Genomic DNA, 18061 nt, shown 5'->3' with positions numbered 1-18061 from the left:
CTGTATCACAACAGGGACAGCGGTAAAAAAGATACATGTCATCTATGCACTTAAAATAGTTAATGGAGGACGCTTTTCCCGTGGTTCATTTTCATGCAAGCCAAGTAGGCTATACTCCTGTTGTAAAGATAAACAATGTGCTTAATATTAGGAAAGTTGAGAAATAAATATAGTAGGCCTATAGAAAGCTGATGGAGTCCTCTTTTTAGTAGAGGCCATCACTCTGTTTTCTCCCTCATAGCCTATAGAAATGTTGCGCAACATGAGCTCATGGGCTCTCATGAAGTGTTTGATTAGATTTTAGATGACATTTGCATCGATGTCAGACTGATTAGAGGGACAATAGAGTGCTGAGTACCAGGCAGTTAGCAAGTTTGGCAGGCTACTATATGACCAGCAGCAGCATCAGAGCTTGGAGAAGCCTAATTACACTGACTAAATGATCAAATGGACTCAGACTGCCTTCATGACCGCCGGTGTGGCGGTAACACGGTCACCGCAACAGCCCCATTCACACCCCTTTACTTTTTCCCATTTTAGTTGTATTTTTTTTTATCGGTTAAAAAAAATTGGTCACTGGCCTACATACAATACCCCATAATGTCCTAGTGGAATGTTTTTAGGACATATTTACAAAGGATTAAAATATTTTAAAGCTGAGATGTCTTGAGTTCAAGATTAAAAAAGTATAAAACTTGTTCTGTGTGCAATAATGCTGTTTAACATGATTTTTCAATGACTACCTCATCTCTGTACCCCAGACATACAATTTTCTGGAAGGTCCCTCAGTCGTGCAGTGAATTTCAAACACAGATTCAACCACAAATACCAGGGAGGTTTTCCAATTACATGTTGGATGCTGTATCAATACACCCAGTCACTACAACAATACAAAACAGTTAACAGCTTAATGACTGTGATAGAACTGAAGATGGATCAACAACATTGGTTGGAGCTGACAGCGAGCCTCCTGTCAAGTGTAGTCTGGGAGATATTGGTTATTTTTCCCCTTTCCACCGCTCTCAACCACCACGTGTATAAATGTGGAGAAGGGACATTTTTCATTGTGAGAGAGATGCAACACTTTTGTCACCTGTGAACATTATGGAACTTTCGTTTGACACAACTGTTTGTGCCAAGGTTTGCCTGAAGCCTGGTCCACTCTGGGTTCAGGGGCTCTGGCAATCAGTGAAGTACCCCAATTTGCAGTGCCCCTTGGGGGTACTTCTGTCACAACGAGCGTCAGTCGATTTAGGCGGTAAGATGCGTCCCAATAACCTGCTGGCACCCAGCACTGCACAGCTCCCATTAAACATTTACCCAGGAGAAAATCGCTATCATGATGGTTGTCATAGATACTGGTGCAACAGCACCTTGTAACCCAGCTGGAAAAGGGACAGACTGCTCTGAAAAACTGATCCCTTCTGTGGTAAGACAAGTGATTTGTAATTGAATTTAATTCACAGGGATGCAACCAATCGCTTATAGAACCTATAACCTGTATCACTAAGCACCTCATAGGGACTTGAGGTGCTTAGGAATCAGCAATGAATCCCAGTAGTGAGCCACCTATGGGTGAGTGCCCCCTTGTGGACTGAGAGCGAATCGGCCAATTTATAATTCTCACCCTGGGAGATTGATATAACCCTTGAACCCTGTGAACACCAAGGAACGCAGGATAACCTTTTGGGCACGGGCTGAGCGATAGGGCTTAAAAATTCTTTATTTTTGTAAATATTTTTTTTATGTATGGGCTATTCACAATATACATCTAGATTTGTTTGTTTTCTCTTAAGCTTTGTTGTACTATTTAAGGTCAAATGCACCGCATATCGACCAGTCGTCAATGATCAAATTAATTCAAGGCTTGTGAAATTATACCTAGACTAAATAAAAAAATATATAAGCTTTCCACAACCATAAGACCCACTAATGTCATTATTTTATCAAAATACACCGAACAAAAATATAAACGCAAATTGCAACAATTTCAAAGATTTTACTGAGTTACTGTTTTATATAAGGAAATCAGTCAATTGAAATACATTTATTACGCCCTAATCTATGTATTTCACACGACTGGGAATATAGATATGCATCTGTTGGTCACAGATACCTTTTAAAAAAGGTAGGGGCTTGGATCAGAAAACCAGTCAGTATCTGGTGTGACCACCATTTGCCTCGTGCAGCGCGACACATCTCCTTCACATAGAGTTGATCAGGCTGGTGATTGTGGCCTGTGGAATGTTGTCCCACTCCTCTTCAATGGCTGTGCGAAGTTGCTAGATATTGGCGGGAACTGGAACACACTGTCGAACACGTTGATCCAAAGCATCCCAAACATGCTCAATTGGTGACATGTCTGGTGAGTATGCAGGGCATGGAAGAACTGGGACATTTTCAGCTTCCAGGAATTGTGTACACATCCTTGCGACATGGGGTTGTGCATTATCATGCTGAAACATGGGGCGATGGCGGCGGATGAATGTCACGACAGTAGGCCTCAGGATCTCATCACGGTATCTCTGTGCATTCATATTGCTATTGATAAAATGCAATTGTGTTTGTTGTGCGTAGCTTATGCCTGCCCATACCATAACCCCACCATGGGGCACTCTGTTCACAACGTTGACATCAGCAAACCGCTCGCCACACAACGCCATCTACCCGGTATAGTTGAAACCGTGATTCATCCTTGAAGAGCACACTTCTCTAGGGTGCCAGTTGCCCACTGAAGTTGGTTAAACCTCCGAACTGCAGTCAGATCAAGATCCTGGAGAGGACGACAAGCACGCAGATGAGTCTCCCTGAGATGGTTTTGACAGCCAAAATGATTTCATTGTGCAAACCCACCGTTTCATTAGCCTTCCAATGATCCCACAATTGAAGAAGCTGGATGTTGAGATCCTGGGCTGGCGTGGTTACACGTGGTTGTGAGGCCAGTTAACCGGCCTGCCAAATACTCTAAAACTGTCGGAAGCAGCTTATGGTAGAGAAATCAACATTCAATTCTCTGGCAACAGCTCTGGTGGACTTTGCTGCAGTTAGCCTGCCAATTGCACGCTCCTTCAACTTAAGACATCTGTGGCATTGTGTTGTGTGACACAACTGCACGTTTTAGAGTGGCCTTTTATTGTCAACAGTACAGGGTGTGTAATGATCACGCTGTTTAATCAGCTTCTTGTAATGCTGCACCTGTCAGGGGGAAGGTTTATCTTGGTAAAGGAGAAATGCTCACAAACAGGGATGTAAACAAATTTGTGTACAAAATTTGATAGAATGGAAAATTGGGAATGCTTATGTATGGCTATAGCCAGGCCTAGGAATCTGAAGAATAACTAATTGTTTGTGATTGGGAAACTTATGAGAACCATTCAAACTTCAACACACAACGTCCAGGGGGAGAGCGCACACTACCACTAAGGGACAGTTTAGTTGGCACAACGTAAGATTGTCTCATGTTCCAATTGTTTGTTTTAGTAGCACGAAACGTTCCTGTTCAAACCAAGGTGAAGAGCGGAATAACTGAGAGTGAATCTGAGTCTTACGCTTATCACCTGTGGAAGGAGGGTCTTTCAGCGAGGCGCAGATTTCATTGGCCTTGTCAGGTGTAATTGTAGATCCTTCAACCGAAGACGTGAGAGTGCAACTCCCCCATAGTATGTTTTACTGAAGTTAACTGACTGAAAGGGAACACATTTCAACTAGTCATCAAGCACTTGACTAGTTGAATTACGTGTGCTTTTATGCAGCGACAACAAAAATGTATTATATTTGGGAGTACTCGAGGACTGGAGTTGTGAAACAATTCTATCGTACATCATTCCCACAGTAATGGTATTACCAGCTATTGTCTCAGGTCCACTCTAAATCTGAACGTCCTCGTCTTTATTTTAGGACGCGGGCAGACTGCTGTACCTGGGGCAGAACGAGTGGGCCCACGTTAACTGCTGCCTGTGGTCCGCTGAGGTGTACGAAGACAACGGAGCTCTGCTCCAAGTACACAGTGCTGTCTCCAGGGGGCGCCACATGGTAGGAATGCATAGAAATTCATCATAGTTGCATCTCAAATGGCAACATGTTCCCTATAAACTGCACTTATTTTGACCAGGTCCCATAGTGCACTGTGTAGGGAATAGGGTGACATTTGAGACACCTCCCACATATCAAGGCTGTAGTACATCCTTACTCGATAGGCTTTGTATTCAGGCATAACTATTCAGTTGCCCGTTTGTAACATTGTCATAAGATAACTTTATTGTTCCAAAGAGAATTGTCAAGTCTGCTATTTAGTTAAAATGATCATGTTTACTCTTCAGGGACTTTTCCATTAGTCTTTCTCATTCATAGTTTTATTTCCTATCCTTGCACTCATTCAACCTTTTCTTCCCTACAGCGCTGTGAGCGTTGTGGCCAGGCGGGGGCGACGGTAGGCTGCTGTCTCTCGTCCTGTCAGAGTAACTACCACTTCATGTGCGCCCGCGCCCGCAACTGTTTCTTCCAAGAGGACAGGAAGGTCTTCTGCTCCAGGCACCACGACCTCGTCAGTGAGAAGGTGAACCTTTGTATATGGGCTAATGAGGGACACACACACACACACACACATAAACAAACATATAGTTGTCTTTCCAACCTTGAGCACCACCACTTTCACTGTGACTTGTCAGCAGCATTCAAACTTCACACCTGGTCACTTATTGTGTAGCATTAGGGCCAATGTTATGTCTTAGGACACACACACACACACCTACTGCACAGGATTTACACCCGTTTCCCCTATTCTCCAGATGGTGTCTGGGAATGGGTTTGAAGTTCTCCGGCGGGTCTACGTGGACTTCGAAGGGATCAGCCTCCGTAGGAAGTTTCTGACTGGCCTGGAACCAGAGTCTATAAATATGACCATCGGTGTGTATGGTACATCCCCAAAGGCACCCTATTCCCTATGTAGTGGGAATTGGCCTATATGGATGGGGATAAATTGAAATATTTTTTACTTACTGAAGAAATATGGAAAGCATATGCATAACCATGGTAGCAATTAAAAGGGAACAGTTTGGATATTATGGGCAAATTATTAGACTAAAGGTGAGAACACAACAGTTCACCTAACACAAGACTGAATCCAAAACATTACACTGTTCATTTTATGTGCATTTTACATTTACTGTACTTTTCGCCACATTTGTTGATAACAAAATCTGAAAATACTATGGATACATTCAGTAACTTAATATGAATATTCTTGAAAAAATGTGGGTTAGGTTCAATTTACTAAGGAACTGTGTACACTTTGGAGGTGTGGCCACTTGGAGATACCAGTTTGACCTCACTCAAACCCGTGGCATTTTTTTTTGTCTTATACAAAAAAAATGCCAGGGGTTTGAGTGAGGTCAAACTGGTATCTCCAAGTGGCCACACCTCCAAAGTGTACACGGTTCCTTAGTAAATTCAAGGCACATTTATGACTTAAAGAAGAGTCTTCAACTATAACATGCTTTTGTGAGCTCTCCTAGCTGTGCCCTTGAGGAACTACAGTAAGCACACTTGTTTTGTTTGGAACACAGCTCTGCATCCCTGCCATCACACAGTTACTGTTGTTTATCCAAAAACTGTCCATTTATAAATTGCCATCTGGGTCAGGTGGGCATCATTTGAAAGCTTGTTCTGTTACCAACATGACTAGCTAGATCTTGGTGTTAAGCTTTCACAAGGCAACTCAGAGAAGCAGTCATTTTTGGTGAGCATAGAATGGAATCAGGAGTGCATTCAGAATCGTGGTCTGCTGCAAATTCGCTTCACAATACAGAAAACGTCTCATTTGGTTAAGGACCACCCAGGGTAAAACACCATGTCATCTTGTAACTATACATCAAACATAGTGATCGTAAACGTTGACTCTAAATTACATGAGTTTTGTATGGAAATATGAAGTGCACATTTAAGACTTGCTTTGTATGACACAAAACCGGTATTTATTATAATCCTCTACGTCTCACCTTTCAAAACAGATAGTCCTCTTAATTTAGAGAAAAACCTCTTGTTGCACGCAGTGCTCAAGTTCAGAACTGCTGTCAAGTCAAAACCTGTAAAGCGGAGACCCTGAGCTCTGACGTATAGCATGGAACTGTAGCCACTGCATTCCAATGTAGGAACATATCAGTGTCCAAATCTGCCATTGTCAACCCATATACGGGTATGAGTGTAAAGGGTTAACAAAAGCCCTGGTCAAAAGTAGTGCACTACATAGGGAATAGGGTGCCATTGGGAACAAAGCCTCCCTGCTTTTTATTTGGAAGGTGTGACCCATATGCTCTAAAAGTATGGCCAGTAAGAGATTTATATTACCGCCAACAATCATTCCCCTTTTTACATGTGAAACCCTCTGAAACCATCCATCTGGCTCCTTCTATATCCAGGCTCTCTGCAGATCAACAGGCTGGGTGTGCTGACTGAACTATCAGCCAATGGAGCGAGGTTGTGTCCTGTGGGCTATCAGTAAGTGACCAATAATCCACGTGACCAGACATCGACAGCATCCATTTTGATTCCTGTTGAATAATCCATTTCTGAATGATTTAATCAGGGTTGTCATTGTCTAATTTAATATACTGTTAATATAAGAAATGAATGGCCGTATAAAACTCCTGAGTTACTTTGTAGGATAGCTTCCCTCGAGTTCATTTTAGAATATTGTGTTGTTTATATATTTTACTTTACTCACCTTTTTCTTTTTCTCCTTCCTCTTCCTCCGTCCAGGTGCTCTCGGCTGTACTGGAGCACAGTGGACCCTCGTCGGCGCTGTAAGTACACCTTTAAGGTGACAGAGGTGTGTTCTCCACTCGAAGAGAAGCCAGGGGAACCACTGTGGTGGGACCAGGAGGAGAACCGAACCATAGCCCACAGCCCCAGCTACTATCAAGGTCAGAAACCCATACCTGCCCCTATCTGATAGTAGGGTGGAGCACTTCAATGGATAACCTTGATGTCCCCTATTTTATATTTGTTTATGTTCTATTGAAATAAATAACGGAAGGATAAGTATAACAACTTAATTAAGTACATGGGGATCATACAATCTATTCTATTGATAAGGGACAATCTACTAATTCTCAAAATGGACTCTTCAAAGTAAATAATGCTCCTTTCTTGTTCCTTGACCAGAAATGGAGATTCCAGAGGCTGTGTTGAGTCCTCCGCCCATTGAGGTATCTCCCAGCACCACCCAGTCTCCCCTGAAACAGGAGACGGGGGCCAAAACCCCTGGTTACTCACAAACCAGGAGACCAGCAGGAGGAACATCTCGACCTCTTCCCTCCCCAGGTAACACCACTCCCTTAGACATTAAGTTTGATATCAATACCAGTTTATATTAGTTTCATATCTAAATAATTTAAAAGTTAAATATCTGCTTTATTGAGGAAAGTTTTTACTCGATATGATATGTTGTCTTACCTAGCAACCTTACATTGAATAAACGAAGTCCCTTAGGATAAGAGAGTTTGCTAAATGACCTCAATATAAAATGTTAATATCACTTTTCTGCCATGACACCGTCTGGTGATCCTCTTCTCTCTAGGGAGTGCCATGTCCAAATCCCACCACATCTTGACTCTCAGAGACCTGGACGATACCCGCCGGCCGCGTCGCCTGTCTCTGAGCTGCCACTCAGGGGACTCCTCCTCCCCCACCGACGGCTTCGCGGGACCAATGACACTCCGTTCAGGGGGCACCCTCCACCCCAGGTCCCTCCCCTTCAGTTCCCCTCCCAGAACCAGCGAAAACCTCCTGAGTTCCCCTCGGCAAGTACGACCTCTTGCTGGCTCCTCCAGCTGGGGTTCCCCTCCCTTGTCCCCCTCCAGTCTTACCCACCCTTTCTCCCTGCGGCCTGGCGCCGCCGGCAGCCCCCCCTCCAACCTCCATCTGGCCTTCCGCCACTCCTCCAGGATCAGACAGCCATTCAAAATCCGAACTCCAGTGTCCGCTGAGGTGCCACAGTACTTCTTAGCTTCATCCGAGCCAGAGAAAGCAGAGGTGGCGCCCTCAAACGGGATCACATTGACAGCAAATAACATGGAGGAAGACACAGACGTCAGCCCACTGATGTCGGATCAGGACTTGCCCTTCACAACATTCGACGTGGCGGACGCAGACGTTGCGGTGGCCTCGGTGCTAAATGCCAAACTGGAGTTTGACGAGGCCTTGCTGAACGAGACTGTGGCGCTTCACTGTGGAGGGTCCCATACAGGTGGAGGAGATATGGAAGAGGTGGAGGCACTAGAGGAGGAGACCCAGACTCAGGGTAGGGACAATATGGACGCCAACAAGGCCTCAGTATTCACCAAAGACATGGCCTCTAAAGATGATCTGGAGAACGGTTCCTCAGACGAAGACATGGATCACTACTTGAAGTTCTCTCGTACGGTGGTGGTGTGCGAAGCCTCCAAGGACTCAGGGCAGGAAGGTCTCCCTCTCACCCCACCACTTCCTACGTCTCAGTCCATTGCACAGCTTGACGGAGCGGATAATGGCTCTGAGAGTGACTCGAGTGAGGCTACTGGCGATCAGGAAGAAACGCAGGAAGAGGGGAAGAGTGAGGAAGCTCAGGGGGCTGACAGTCAAGAAGTGTTTGAAACCTGTGACCCAAATAACGACATGTCTATTGAAGAGGAGGTTCTGATGGACTCTGACCAAACGGAATCCCAGAATGAGGTTCTTCTGGACCCAAGTAGTGGCCATTTTGTTTCAGCTGACGACGGCACCAGAGTGTACCTGGCCAATAATAAAAAAGCAGCTCTTGATGACAGCGATAGTGACAGCTCTGGCTCCTCTACAGATTCTCTCATTGGAGTGGACGACGAAATGGGAGACCCAGACTTCGAGCCGGAACCCAAACCCAAACCCAACCCAAAACATCTTGTAAAAACCATCAAAGTCATGCAACGCCCTAGTCCTGTGAGCATGAAAACTATTCCTCCTAAACCCACACCAACACAGAAGAAAATCATCAGGGTGTCCCTACCTTCTGCACCTGCTCTGCCTCTGAATGTAGCCTCCTCTTCCCCACCCATCATTGTTCGAAGCGTTCCAAGGACAGTCCCCTCCACCGCTTTTCCGACCCCGTTTGTAATAAACGGCATGAACTCTATACCCTTCCAGACAGGGGCCACTAGGGGCAGAGCTATCGCTATCCGCCTGGCCACCCCCAGACAAGAAGCTCAGCAGCAGCTGACTGCCACTATTCTGTCTGGTGCCTCCAACTCAGCCCCGTCCCCGCAAGTTCTGCTAGTCAACCGTCAAGGTCAGATTCTGATGAAAGATCCAAATACCAACACTTTCCAGACGGTCAGCACGAGTTCTCCGTCCTACAGCCGCATCAGCCAGATCGCCAAGATGATCCACAGCAGTGGTGCCCTGCCACGGGCAGTTCCCCAGGTTGTGGTCGTACCCTCTACGTCAACACCCTCACCACGGACAGCAGTCTTCCATAGTTCACATCTCATCACCACTAACAGAAACAACACCACCACATCAACCACCATCTCTAACAGAAACATCACACCAGCAAGCAACACCAACCTCCTGATCAGAGCCCCACAGAGTTTGCATGATGGGCGAGTGCTGGTCCAAGCCATGCCCGTGACGAGTGGAGCAAAACCAGTGAGGGTCAAGTGCGTCTCTTTGCCTGGCAACCAGGCCCAAGCTATTTTAGACAGAGCCATGGCTACTCATCGCGAGCCCTCTCGGATACGGCCTAATATCCTCAGGGTGAGCCCATCTCAGCTGAGCCCATCCCAGTTTCAGGTCCACCCCTTCCTCAACAAACTCCAGTCCCCTGTAGCCATTTCTACCACTCCTGGACAGATGCTCCGTCACGAGCCGGCCATCGTACCCGAGTCTCAGTCCCAGGTCCGCGTTAAGAGAGTGTCCTCCGTCGCTGAGCGTCCCGGCAAGAAGAAGTGCAAGACTGATTTCCTCCCGCAGTTGCCCTCTAGTGACGTGGATGACCTAGATGGCAGCAGGTAAGGCAGAGTACCATATCTACGATATGAGATTTATTGTTTCTTCTTTAACTTTTTAATGTTGGAACCCTGACTGCACTACACATTTTCCAATTTGGACAATTAAAGATATTGATAGATTTTTACAGACTAAGAGTCACTGTTTTCTTCACACAGAAATAGTGGTGTTCGAATCAAAGCCCCAACAATGAAAGATGTGCTGGATCTGGACCAGGAGAACGTTGAGCTCAAGGTCATCCCACCACCACAACCTGAGAATATCAGGTTAGTTTCTTCTCAGATGTGACCATAGCAAGATGGATGCCAGAAATACACACTGCAAGGTTCATTTTAAATCCCTCAAATAATGTTATAATGCGTAGGTACGGAGAGCCTTAGTGGTCATGGTGAAGGAAAAGTACAGCTAGACTAACCCGTTCCCTCTGGGATTTTTATTCCTTCCCTATTTTTTTTTTCTCCCTGAATATCAAAATTCGATCCCTCAATTGTATTAATCCATTCCCTCAATTTATTGATTTGTCTCCCCTGCAGATTCGAGCACATGTCCTTATCATGAATTTATCAGAGTTCATTGAATTCTACTTCAATCTGGGCTTGAAATGAATCTAATCAAAGTTTATTAGTTGCGCACACAGATTTGCAGATGCTATTTTCTTCTTGTTTGAATATGTTATTGAGAACCTCACTCTTTCACTGCCTTTTTAGTCTATACTCAGGCAGAGTTTGTTTGCTACTTATCCTATCCTGTCATCGCAACAAATCAAATAGCTATCGGTTTTAGTTACGAACATAGATGGTTTAAAGCGGCTCTGGCTCTATCTGTGCCTGGTTGGTTAAGTCGCTATACAGCTATAGCGAGCAAGATGCCTAGCTAGCAGCTAAATTAGTTAGTCACACATACGCATGCAAACACACACACGCAGCAGCATGTTTCTGAATTTCTGGGAAAGGAGTAGAGCGGGCGACAGAATGCCGATTCAGAGGACAATTACATGATTGAGGGAACAAATTCCTAAATTAAGGGAACAGATTAATAAAATTGAGGGAATTACTTTTTATATTGAAAAAACATATTAGCCTAGCTGTTATTTTTGTCTCCACCATGACCCATAAGGCTACTCTTATTGCTCTTTTATTAATACAAAAAAAGCTGCCGTCTTTTGACTTCAGTCGGTCCGCCATCACATTTCTTTTTTGGAATGACTCAACCCAGATGAGCACCCCTTTCCATAGAAAGGCACATCAATATCTAAACTCTTTTACACCTTAGTTTGAATTCATATAACACCATGTCTGTCTGTGTGTCTTGTCTTATAGACCCCGTCCCATACCTCAGATGGAGCGTCAGCCCAACAGCAGCACCACTCAGAGTAGCAGCAACATCCATGGGAAAACCCATGTGTGGGTCAGCGCACGCCATGGAGATCTCTCTGACTGGGGCCCCTACTCAGGTGGGCAACCTTGAGCGGTTATACATATGATTATTTTATATTTTTTCCCCATTCAACCAAAACCCATATTTAAAAAGTGTGTTATGAATGATAAAAAAATATTTATAATTTCTGATCAATAAAATCTGACTTAACCTTCCTATTCTTAACACACTTAAAACCGCTCAGGTTTTAGCTCAGACGAGGACATGCCGCCACCTAAACAGGACAAGACCATGTTCGCCCACAGGAACCAGCCCCACCTGCGCTTTGAAATCACCAGCGACGACGGCTTCCATGTACAGGCAGACAGCATAGAGGGTGAGAATCTCAGCCTAACTACGGAAACACTAGCTGTAACTTACATAGGTGTAGCTATTCCTTTTTGTATATAAAAGCGTTCTCTATGCAGAATATGTTTGTACTGGCTTTTAACTCCAAGACTAGGCTTAGTCTGAGTCCAGTAAAACGACCCTATGCAGTATCCTTCTAATACTTTCTTATTCATATCCTTTTTCTTTCTTTCTTGCCTCTCCCTCCCTCAGTGGCATGGCGAGCGGTGATTGACGGCGTCCTGGAGGCCCGAGCAGGGTTCCATCTGAAGGCGTTGCCCCTCGGCGGGGTGAGTGGGGCGCGCGTTCTGGGCCTGCTCCACGACGCTGTCATCTTCCTACTGGAGCAGCTGCAGGGCGCCGCAGGGTGCAAGCAACACCGCTTTCGCTTCCACCGCTACGACACCCCTGACGACGAGCTGCCCATCAACCCCAGTGGCTGCGCCCGCGCTGAGGTCTACTCACGGTAAGAACCAAGCACTGATGTCTGTGGTTAAAATAGGTATGTTGAGGACCGATCCATCTCGCCATAAGGGCGCCATAACTTTATCCCTTAATAGAATGTAGAAGTGATTTATATTTTGAAGCTTACTGTCAGATTTGTAAAGTCATTGAATCTGAATGTGATAGCCTGAATCCTAACCCTGCATTTAAACAAATTCCCTCTCTGCCCATGTCCCCTCACAGGAAGTCAACCTTCGACATGTTCAACTTCTTGGCATCTCAACACAGACAGCTGCCTGACATCATGTCGACGCCATGTGACGAGGAGGATGACGACTTCCCACTGAAATCCACTAGGTTAGACAACTCCACAATTACCATTTGAGTTTATGCTGTCATTTAATTGTTCTGAGTGAAATAAGATCTAACCTACTGGATTCTCCATGTTCCTATCTCATAGACGAGCCACCAGCACAGAGCTTCCCATGGCCATGCGCTTCAGACACCTGGAGAAGACCTCCAAGGAAGCAGTGGGGGTTTACAGGTCACTAAGAAACTATTTTTAAACGTTCTGATATTATTACTATTATGATTACTTTGTTTATTTAGGGTAAAATACTTCATACTTACTATTTTTCTTTTTCACTCTATTTTTGATCTTCTCCTTATCCTAGGTCTGAAATTCATGGACGCGGTTTGTTCTGCAAGAGGAACATTGAGGCAGGGGAGATGGTGATCGAGTACGCAGGCAACGTCATTCGTGCTGTTCTCACAGACAAGAAAGAGAAATACTATGACAGCAAGGTTGGTCAACAACAATCAATGGAGCGATCATACAGAGGAAAATACATTTGAGAAAATACACCAAAGCAAAATATACAGCAATGCATCTAATTTCATTCAGTAACTAAGTATATTTTTACCATTCGCAATGATACATTTTAATCCACGCACTTAGATTTTTAACTTGCATTCATGGTGTCCGGCTTTTAGCGTGTGTCTTTTGTGTATTGGTGTTTTAATAGTTGGTGCAAACTTTTCCCCTTTGGGTTTTCAATAAAGTACTATCTAAAACCCTCTTATCTCCTCGTCAGGGCATCGGCTGTTACATGTTCCGCATTGATGACTTTGATGTGGTCGACGCCACCATGCACGGCAACGCCGCCCGTTTCATCAACCACTCGTGCGAGCCCAACTGCTATTCACGCGTCATCCTCGTGGACAGCCACAAGCACATCGTCATCTTCGCCCTGCGTAAGATCTACCGCGGCGAGGAGCTCACCTACGACTACAAGTTCCCCATTGAGGATGATGGCAGCAAGCTGCACTGCAACTGTGCCGCCAGGCGCTGTCGCCGCTTCCTCAACTAAAAGACCAGCCAAACACACCACGTTGGAGGAGTACTTGAATTCATAGAGGAATATGGACCAGGAGACGAGGGAAAATGCAATGATATGGTGATAGGAGTGTTGCCAATAAGTACTGATGAATTGGCGCCTTCTCCGTAGTTAGTTTAATTTAAAGTCTGACTGATATGACTCATTTTAATTTAAAGACTGACTGGTGGACATTTTTGGGTTCTATCCTACAGCAGGGTTTCCCAAACTCGGTCCTGGGGCCCCCTGGATGCACGTTTCGGTTTTTGCCCTAGCACTACACAGCTGATTGAAATAATCAAAGCTTCATGATGAGTTGGATATTTGAATCAGCTGTGTAGTGCTAGGGCAAAAAAGGAAATGTGCACCCAGGGGGAGCCCCAGGACCGAGTTTGGAAACACCCTGTCCTAGAGGGCTTCTTGAGCCGCTCCCTCTGTCGCAGAAACCAAAAAGGGCGCCAAATGATACAACACGTTTGTGGTATGAAGAGCTATCAGTGTTTGTGAGACAAAATGTCTACAGCTACAGGCATTTATTCTAGGCCTGCAAGGCAACCCAGTTGATTCAGACCTCAGTAATTTCGTACACTGGTGACATTACGCAATCTCATGGTCAACTCGCTTGGTTTGTCTACGTTCTTGACTCAGTCGCCAATGGCCTCTAATAAAAATGGAGCGAAATATTCCACAGTTGTGGTGCTGATCACTTGGACCAGAGATGTGGTTGGTTATGTACTTCATTTCAGTTGTTTCTCATCAGTCAATTACTCTGTTTTAAAGAGGAATTCCATGTTATTGTAGCTATGACAATAGAAGGCTACATTCAAGTGGAGGCAACTGATTTTAGCACCTTATTTTCCATGGTCATAAGCGCAAGCATTGCTGTACATAAAAGGCAATGCTGACCTGTAAATTGGATGAAGAAAAGCCTGTTTTATTTTTTTACTTTGACCCAAGCCACCTCCAGTATACATTTTTAGAGCAGCTATATTTTAATTGTCCATTTCGATATCATGGAGACCATTATAACAGTCTGCATCCCAAATTCCCTACATAGTGCACTACTTTTGTCCAGGGCCCATAGGGAAAAAGGTAACATACTCATACTCTTATGAGCATGGGGCAAGTTCAGATTGTTGCTCTTTTATGAAGGTGCTGATGAAAACTACCCAAAAGGTTTGCTTTCACCTATGTTTTTAATGAAATCCCTACATGATTAAAGGTACACTCAGCGAAATGACGTTGCCACGAATAGCAAGGCTTCAATCTAACAAAGTGTCTGCACATGTGCGCACAAGTTCAGTTCACAAGGTTACAGCGTGTTAGCAAGGGCACCAAAACAGTGGCGAAGTTGAACCTCGTTCTTAAGTGTTCTAGTTGTTGCGGAAATTGACCCACTATGCTGTTTTACTTTCTGCATCTACATCATATTGCTGAGTCTACCTTTAAACATGTTCTTCACTCATTTCTCCCCTGTACTTGAAATTAGAATGTCATGCTTTAGATCTGTGAAAACATATCTTGTGACGCACCCCTCTAGAAAGAAATAATGAAACATGTTTTTAGTCTGCCAGGTATACTTTTTTTCACTATTGTTTTTGTGCTGTTTTGTTCATGATCTTCCAGACTTTAATATTGGGGAAAGTAATATGGTTTGGGGTGAGGGGAAAAAATGCTTTGATAGTACTCTACTCCCTCCCTATCCTTTTACAACCCAATTTGTATATGTATTGTTGTATATTGGTATAAATGAATAATCAAAATGCTAATGAAAATAAATAAATATGTGTTGTCAAATATTAACCTGGTTTATATTCGCTACTGAACACCCACTAATTTTAAACAGGGGCATGAAACTTACAGTACAATACCTGGTCGAAGCCTATGTTCAGTTAGTCGTCCTTTATCTTCTCTGTTTTCCCCTTCTACTTACCTGACAGTGACACTCCTCTCCCCTGTCTCTTGCGGGTGTACTACCTCTGTGGCTCACCATGGCATAAACAAGAGAAGATAATGACTGTTACAGTAACTACTTCAGCCAGCGCTTGAGGTGCTGGAACTCAGTTTCTGTTTGTTCCAGCCCAGGTCAAGCACTGACTGTAGCATACCACTTAGAATGCATGGCCAATCCAGCTTCGTTCTAAGTGATATGCTAATATGGATATTGTAACTTGCTCTTAGTTTCCAACTGGTGCTGTGTTGGCTCGAATGTGCAACCCAATTTAGGGCACTGAGCTGGCTGTGCATGCATCAAAGGACACAATCTACATGTTTTGGATTTTAGTTGGGGTTTGGAGGGGTCTCTGCCCCAGAGTAATGAATAAATGCAGTTTGTGTTATTTCTGTAGGATTATTTAAATATATTTAAAATAAAAATGAATCTCATTGCGTGTTGAACATGGTTGTTACCTTGGCACAAAGCGAACTTTGTCTGTACATAGTTGTATACAACATTTCTAAACCTGTTACATCTTTTCTACGCACTTTTTATTTTATTCTTGATGTTCTTGGCTTAATAAAGATCTTGAAAGGTTTGAAGAAATGTTACTGAGGGATTTGTTTTTGATTTGATTCAATAGAACTTTAAATGATGATTGTTATAAGCTCTACTGTCTGTCTTAATTTGTGATTGTGTTAGGTAACGGTGGGGTTGGGGGAGAAATTAGTGGGAGCATGATTGAGCTCACAGTGCACCAGATAAGACAGGCTGACCCTAGCCCACTGGTACATACAAGCTGTTGCAGCATGCATACTGGGGACTGAAACGGGGGTCGTGAGACACCGTGGTTCACCAGTAGTCGGTAATGCGTTGATTAATTGACTGGCTGTTTTGACACTTTAGTGTACTTCAAAATGTGGTTGAGCATCAGCAGTTTCTCTTGTTTTGTCACTGATAGTCACTCAATTAGCCATGTCAGCTAACCATTTTTAGATTAATTTACCAATCTATCCAGTTATCTAAACTTATAGTAATCATGGCCGAATACCGACCGGGTGCCCAGGGGCCCTGACCTCCAGGGGGCCCCCCATTTGATTTTGTTAATCACTCTCACTCAGATATCATTAAGGTGAAATAAGCAGTGGTGGAAAAAGTATCCAATTATCATACTAGAGTAAAAGTAAAGGGTAACACTTTACTTGACATGTCATTTGACATAAAAGCTAACAACTTGTCATTGTAATGACATATATTTAGACCTGTTGTGGCATATGTGTTTATTTTATGGCTGTTATGACACCTACATAAATGTCAAAACATTCCATTACACCCTAGCCTACGTGTTAACAGTATGTTTATGTTAACTTTTTTATTTTATTGACCATATTCATTATTGCATACACATTGCTGTCAGACATGTGCCTGCCCCAATGCTCTGTTGCTGATGAATGCAGGAGAAGACACTTTTATTTTATTTTTTTTTACTGATGACTGATATAAGGGCATGTACATGATAACCCTATCTGGCTTATATGATTGGTCATAGTTTTTTTATTTGTATGTTTTATTTCACCTTTATTTAACCAGTTAGGCTAGTTGAGAACAAGAACACTGAAAAGTATCTAGACATTATCTCAAATTTATTTTAGACAAAAATGTGGTTTCCACCACGGAGATTTGAATGTTGGAGAAATGTCTCCAACATTTGCAACATTGTTTCAATATTCAAATTCGATCTCCAGCTGTCCCATAGTAATAAACGTAACGGGAGTCGGGACGAAACAGACAGTTGAAATCATGAATCAGCTGGCTTCATTTTTATGGATATATGCAAAGAAATGTCAAACGAAACGAAGTGCAGCTGGTTTGCAGTCTTTCCAGCGTCCATAGACACAGAACAAAAAGACTGAACGACTGGGTCGTGTCTCTAGCAACCGAAACGGTAGAACGAACGACCAGCCGGCTTGGGTAGAAGCCCTAGATTTGTGTCGGGACTATATCTTGTGGAAGGTTGAGTAGAGAATTGCATATTTTTTTTAATAAAATTGCAAAATGTATAGAACTGCAGAAAACCTGCTTTAAAACTTACATTTTTCTCTCCAACATGAAGAGGTTGGCCCCTAAAAGGCTAATCCAAGTCACTCATTTCTACATAAAAGCAGGCTCTAAAGCCTTGTTCACACTGCAGGCCTGAAAGATCAAATCAGTTTTGCTTTAAAATCCATTTGAAATACTGACTACAAACAGTAAGTTACAAGTGACTAAATCGGATTTCTAGGTGATCGGGCAGCAGTAATTTGCTGACATGGCTATGCTTGTTGTCATAGTAACGACGGGTGTATGTAAGCTGTGAAGTGGTGGTGCTCGTGGTTCCTACTCTGGAGTTATGTAGCAAGCTAAGTAGACGTGGAATGTTCAAAATCATAGTGTAAGAAAACGTTGAAAGCCTCAAAGGATAAGATGACCAAAGTAATTTTTGGCTAGCTACTGCAGTCAGCTAGCGAGCTAGGTTGGGGTTTAG

General features: G+C 43.8%; 1 protein-coding gene across 2 annotated transcripts in view; it reads left to right on the top strand.

Moving 5' to 3' along the window:
• The window catches only part of LOC139373372 (lysine (K)-specific methyltransferase 2Ba), a 74185-nt gene extending 58035 nt beyond the window's left edge, over positions 1-16150 (top strand). For both annotated transcript variants that reach the window (XM_071113813.1, XM_071113812.1), the window contains exons 23-37: positions 3898-4032; positions 4397-4555; positions 4788-4905; positions 6417-6495; positions 6757-6920; positions 7162-7320; positions 7577-10019; positions 10176-10283; positions 11337-11470; positions 11639-11770; positions 11995-12247; positions 12469-12582; positions 12686-12769; positions 12900-13029; positions 13320-16150. In XM_071113813.1, coding sequence (XP_070969914.1) covers positions 3898-4032; positions 4397-4555; positions 4788-4905; positions 6417-6495; positions 6757-6920; positions 7162-7320; positions 7577-10019; positions 10176-10283; positions 11337-11470; positions 11639-11770; positions 11995-12247; positions 12469-12582; positions 12686-12769; positions 12900-13029; positions 13320-13595 — 4488 coding nt within the window. In that variant the 3' untranslated portion in view covers positions 13596-16150. The remainder of the gene's footprint in view (positions 1-3897; positions 4033-4396; positions 4556-4787; positions 4906-6416; positions 6496-6756; positions 6921-7161; positions 7321-7576; positions 10020-10175; positions 10284-11336; positions 11471-11638; positions 11771-11994; positions 12248-12468; positions 12583-12685; positions 12770-12899; positions 13030-13319) is intronic.
• Positions 16151-18061: the final 1911 nt, after the last annotated feature.

Source organism: Oncorhynchus clarkii, chromosome 18 (assembly GCF_045791955.1).
Source record: "Oncorhynchus clarkii lewisi isolate Uvic-CL-2024 chromosome 18, UVic_Ocla_1.0, whole genome shotgun sequence".
Taxonomy (NCBI): domain Eukaryota; kingdom Metazoa; phylum Chordata; class Actinopteri; order Salmoniformes; family Salmonidae; genus Oncorhynchus; species Oncorhynchus clarkii.
Note: the sequence above shows the minus strand (reverse complement) of the source record. Positions and strands in the feature narration are given on the sequence as shown.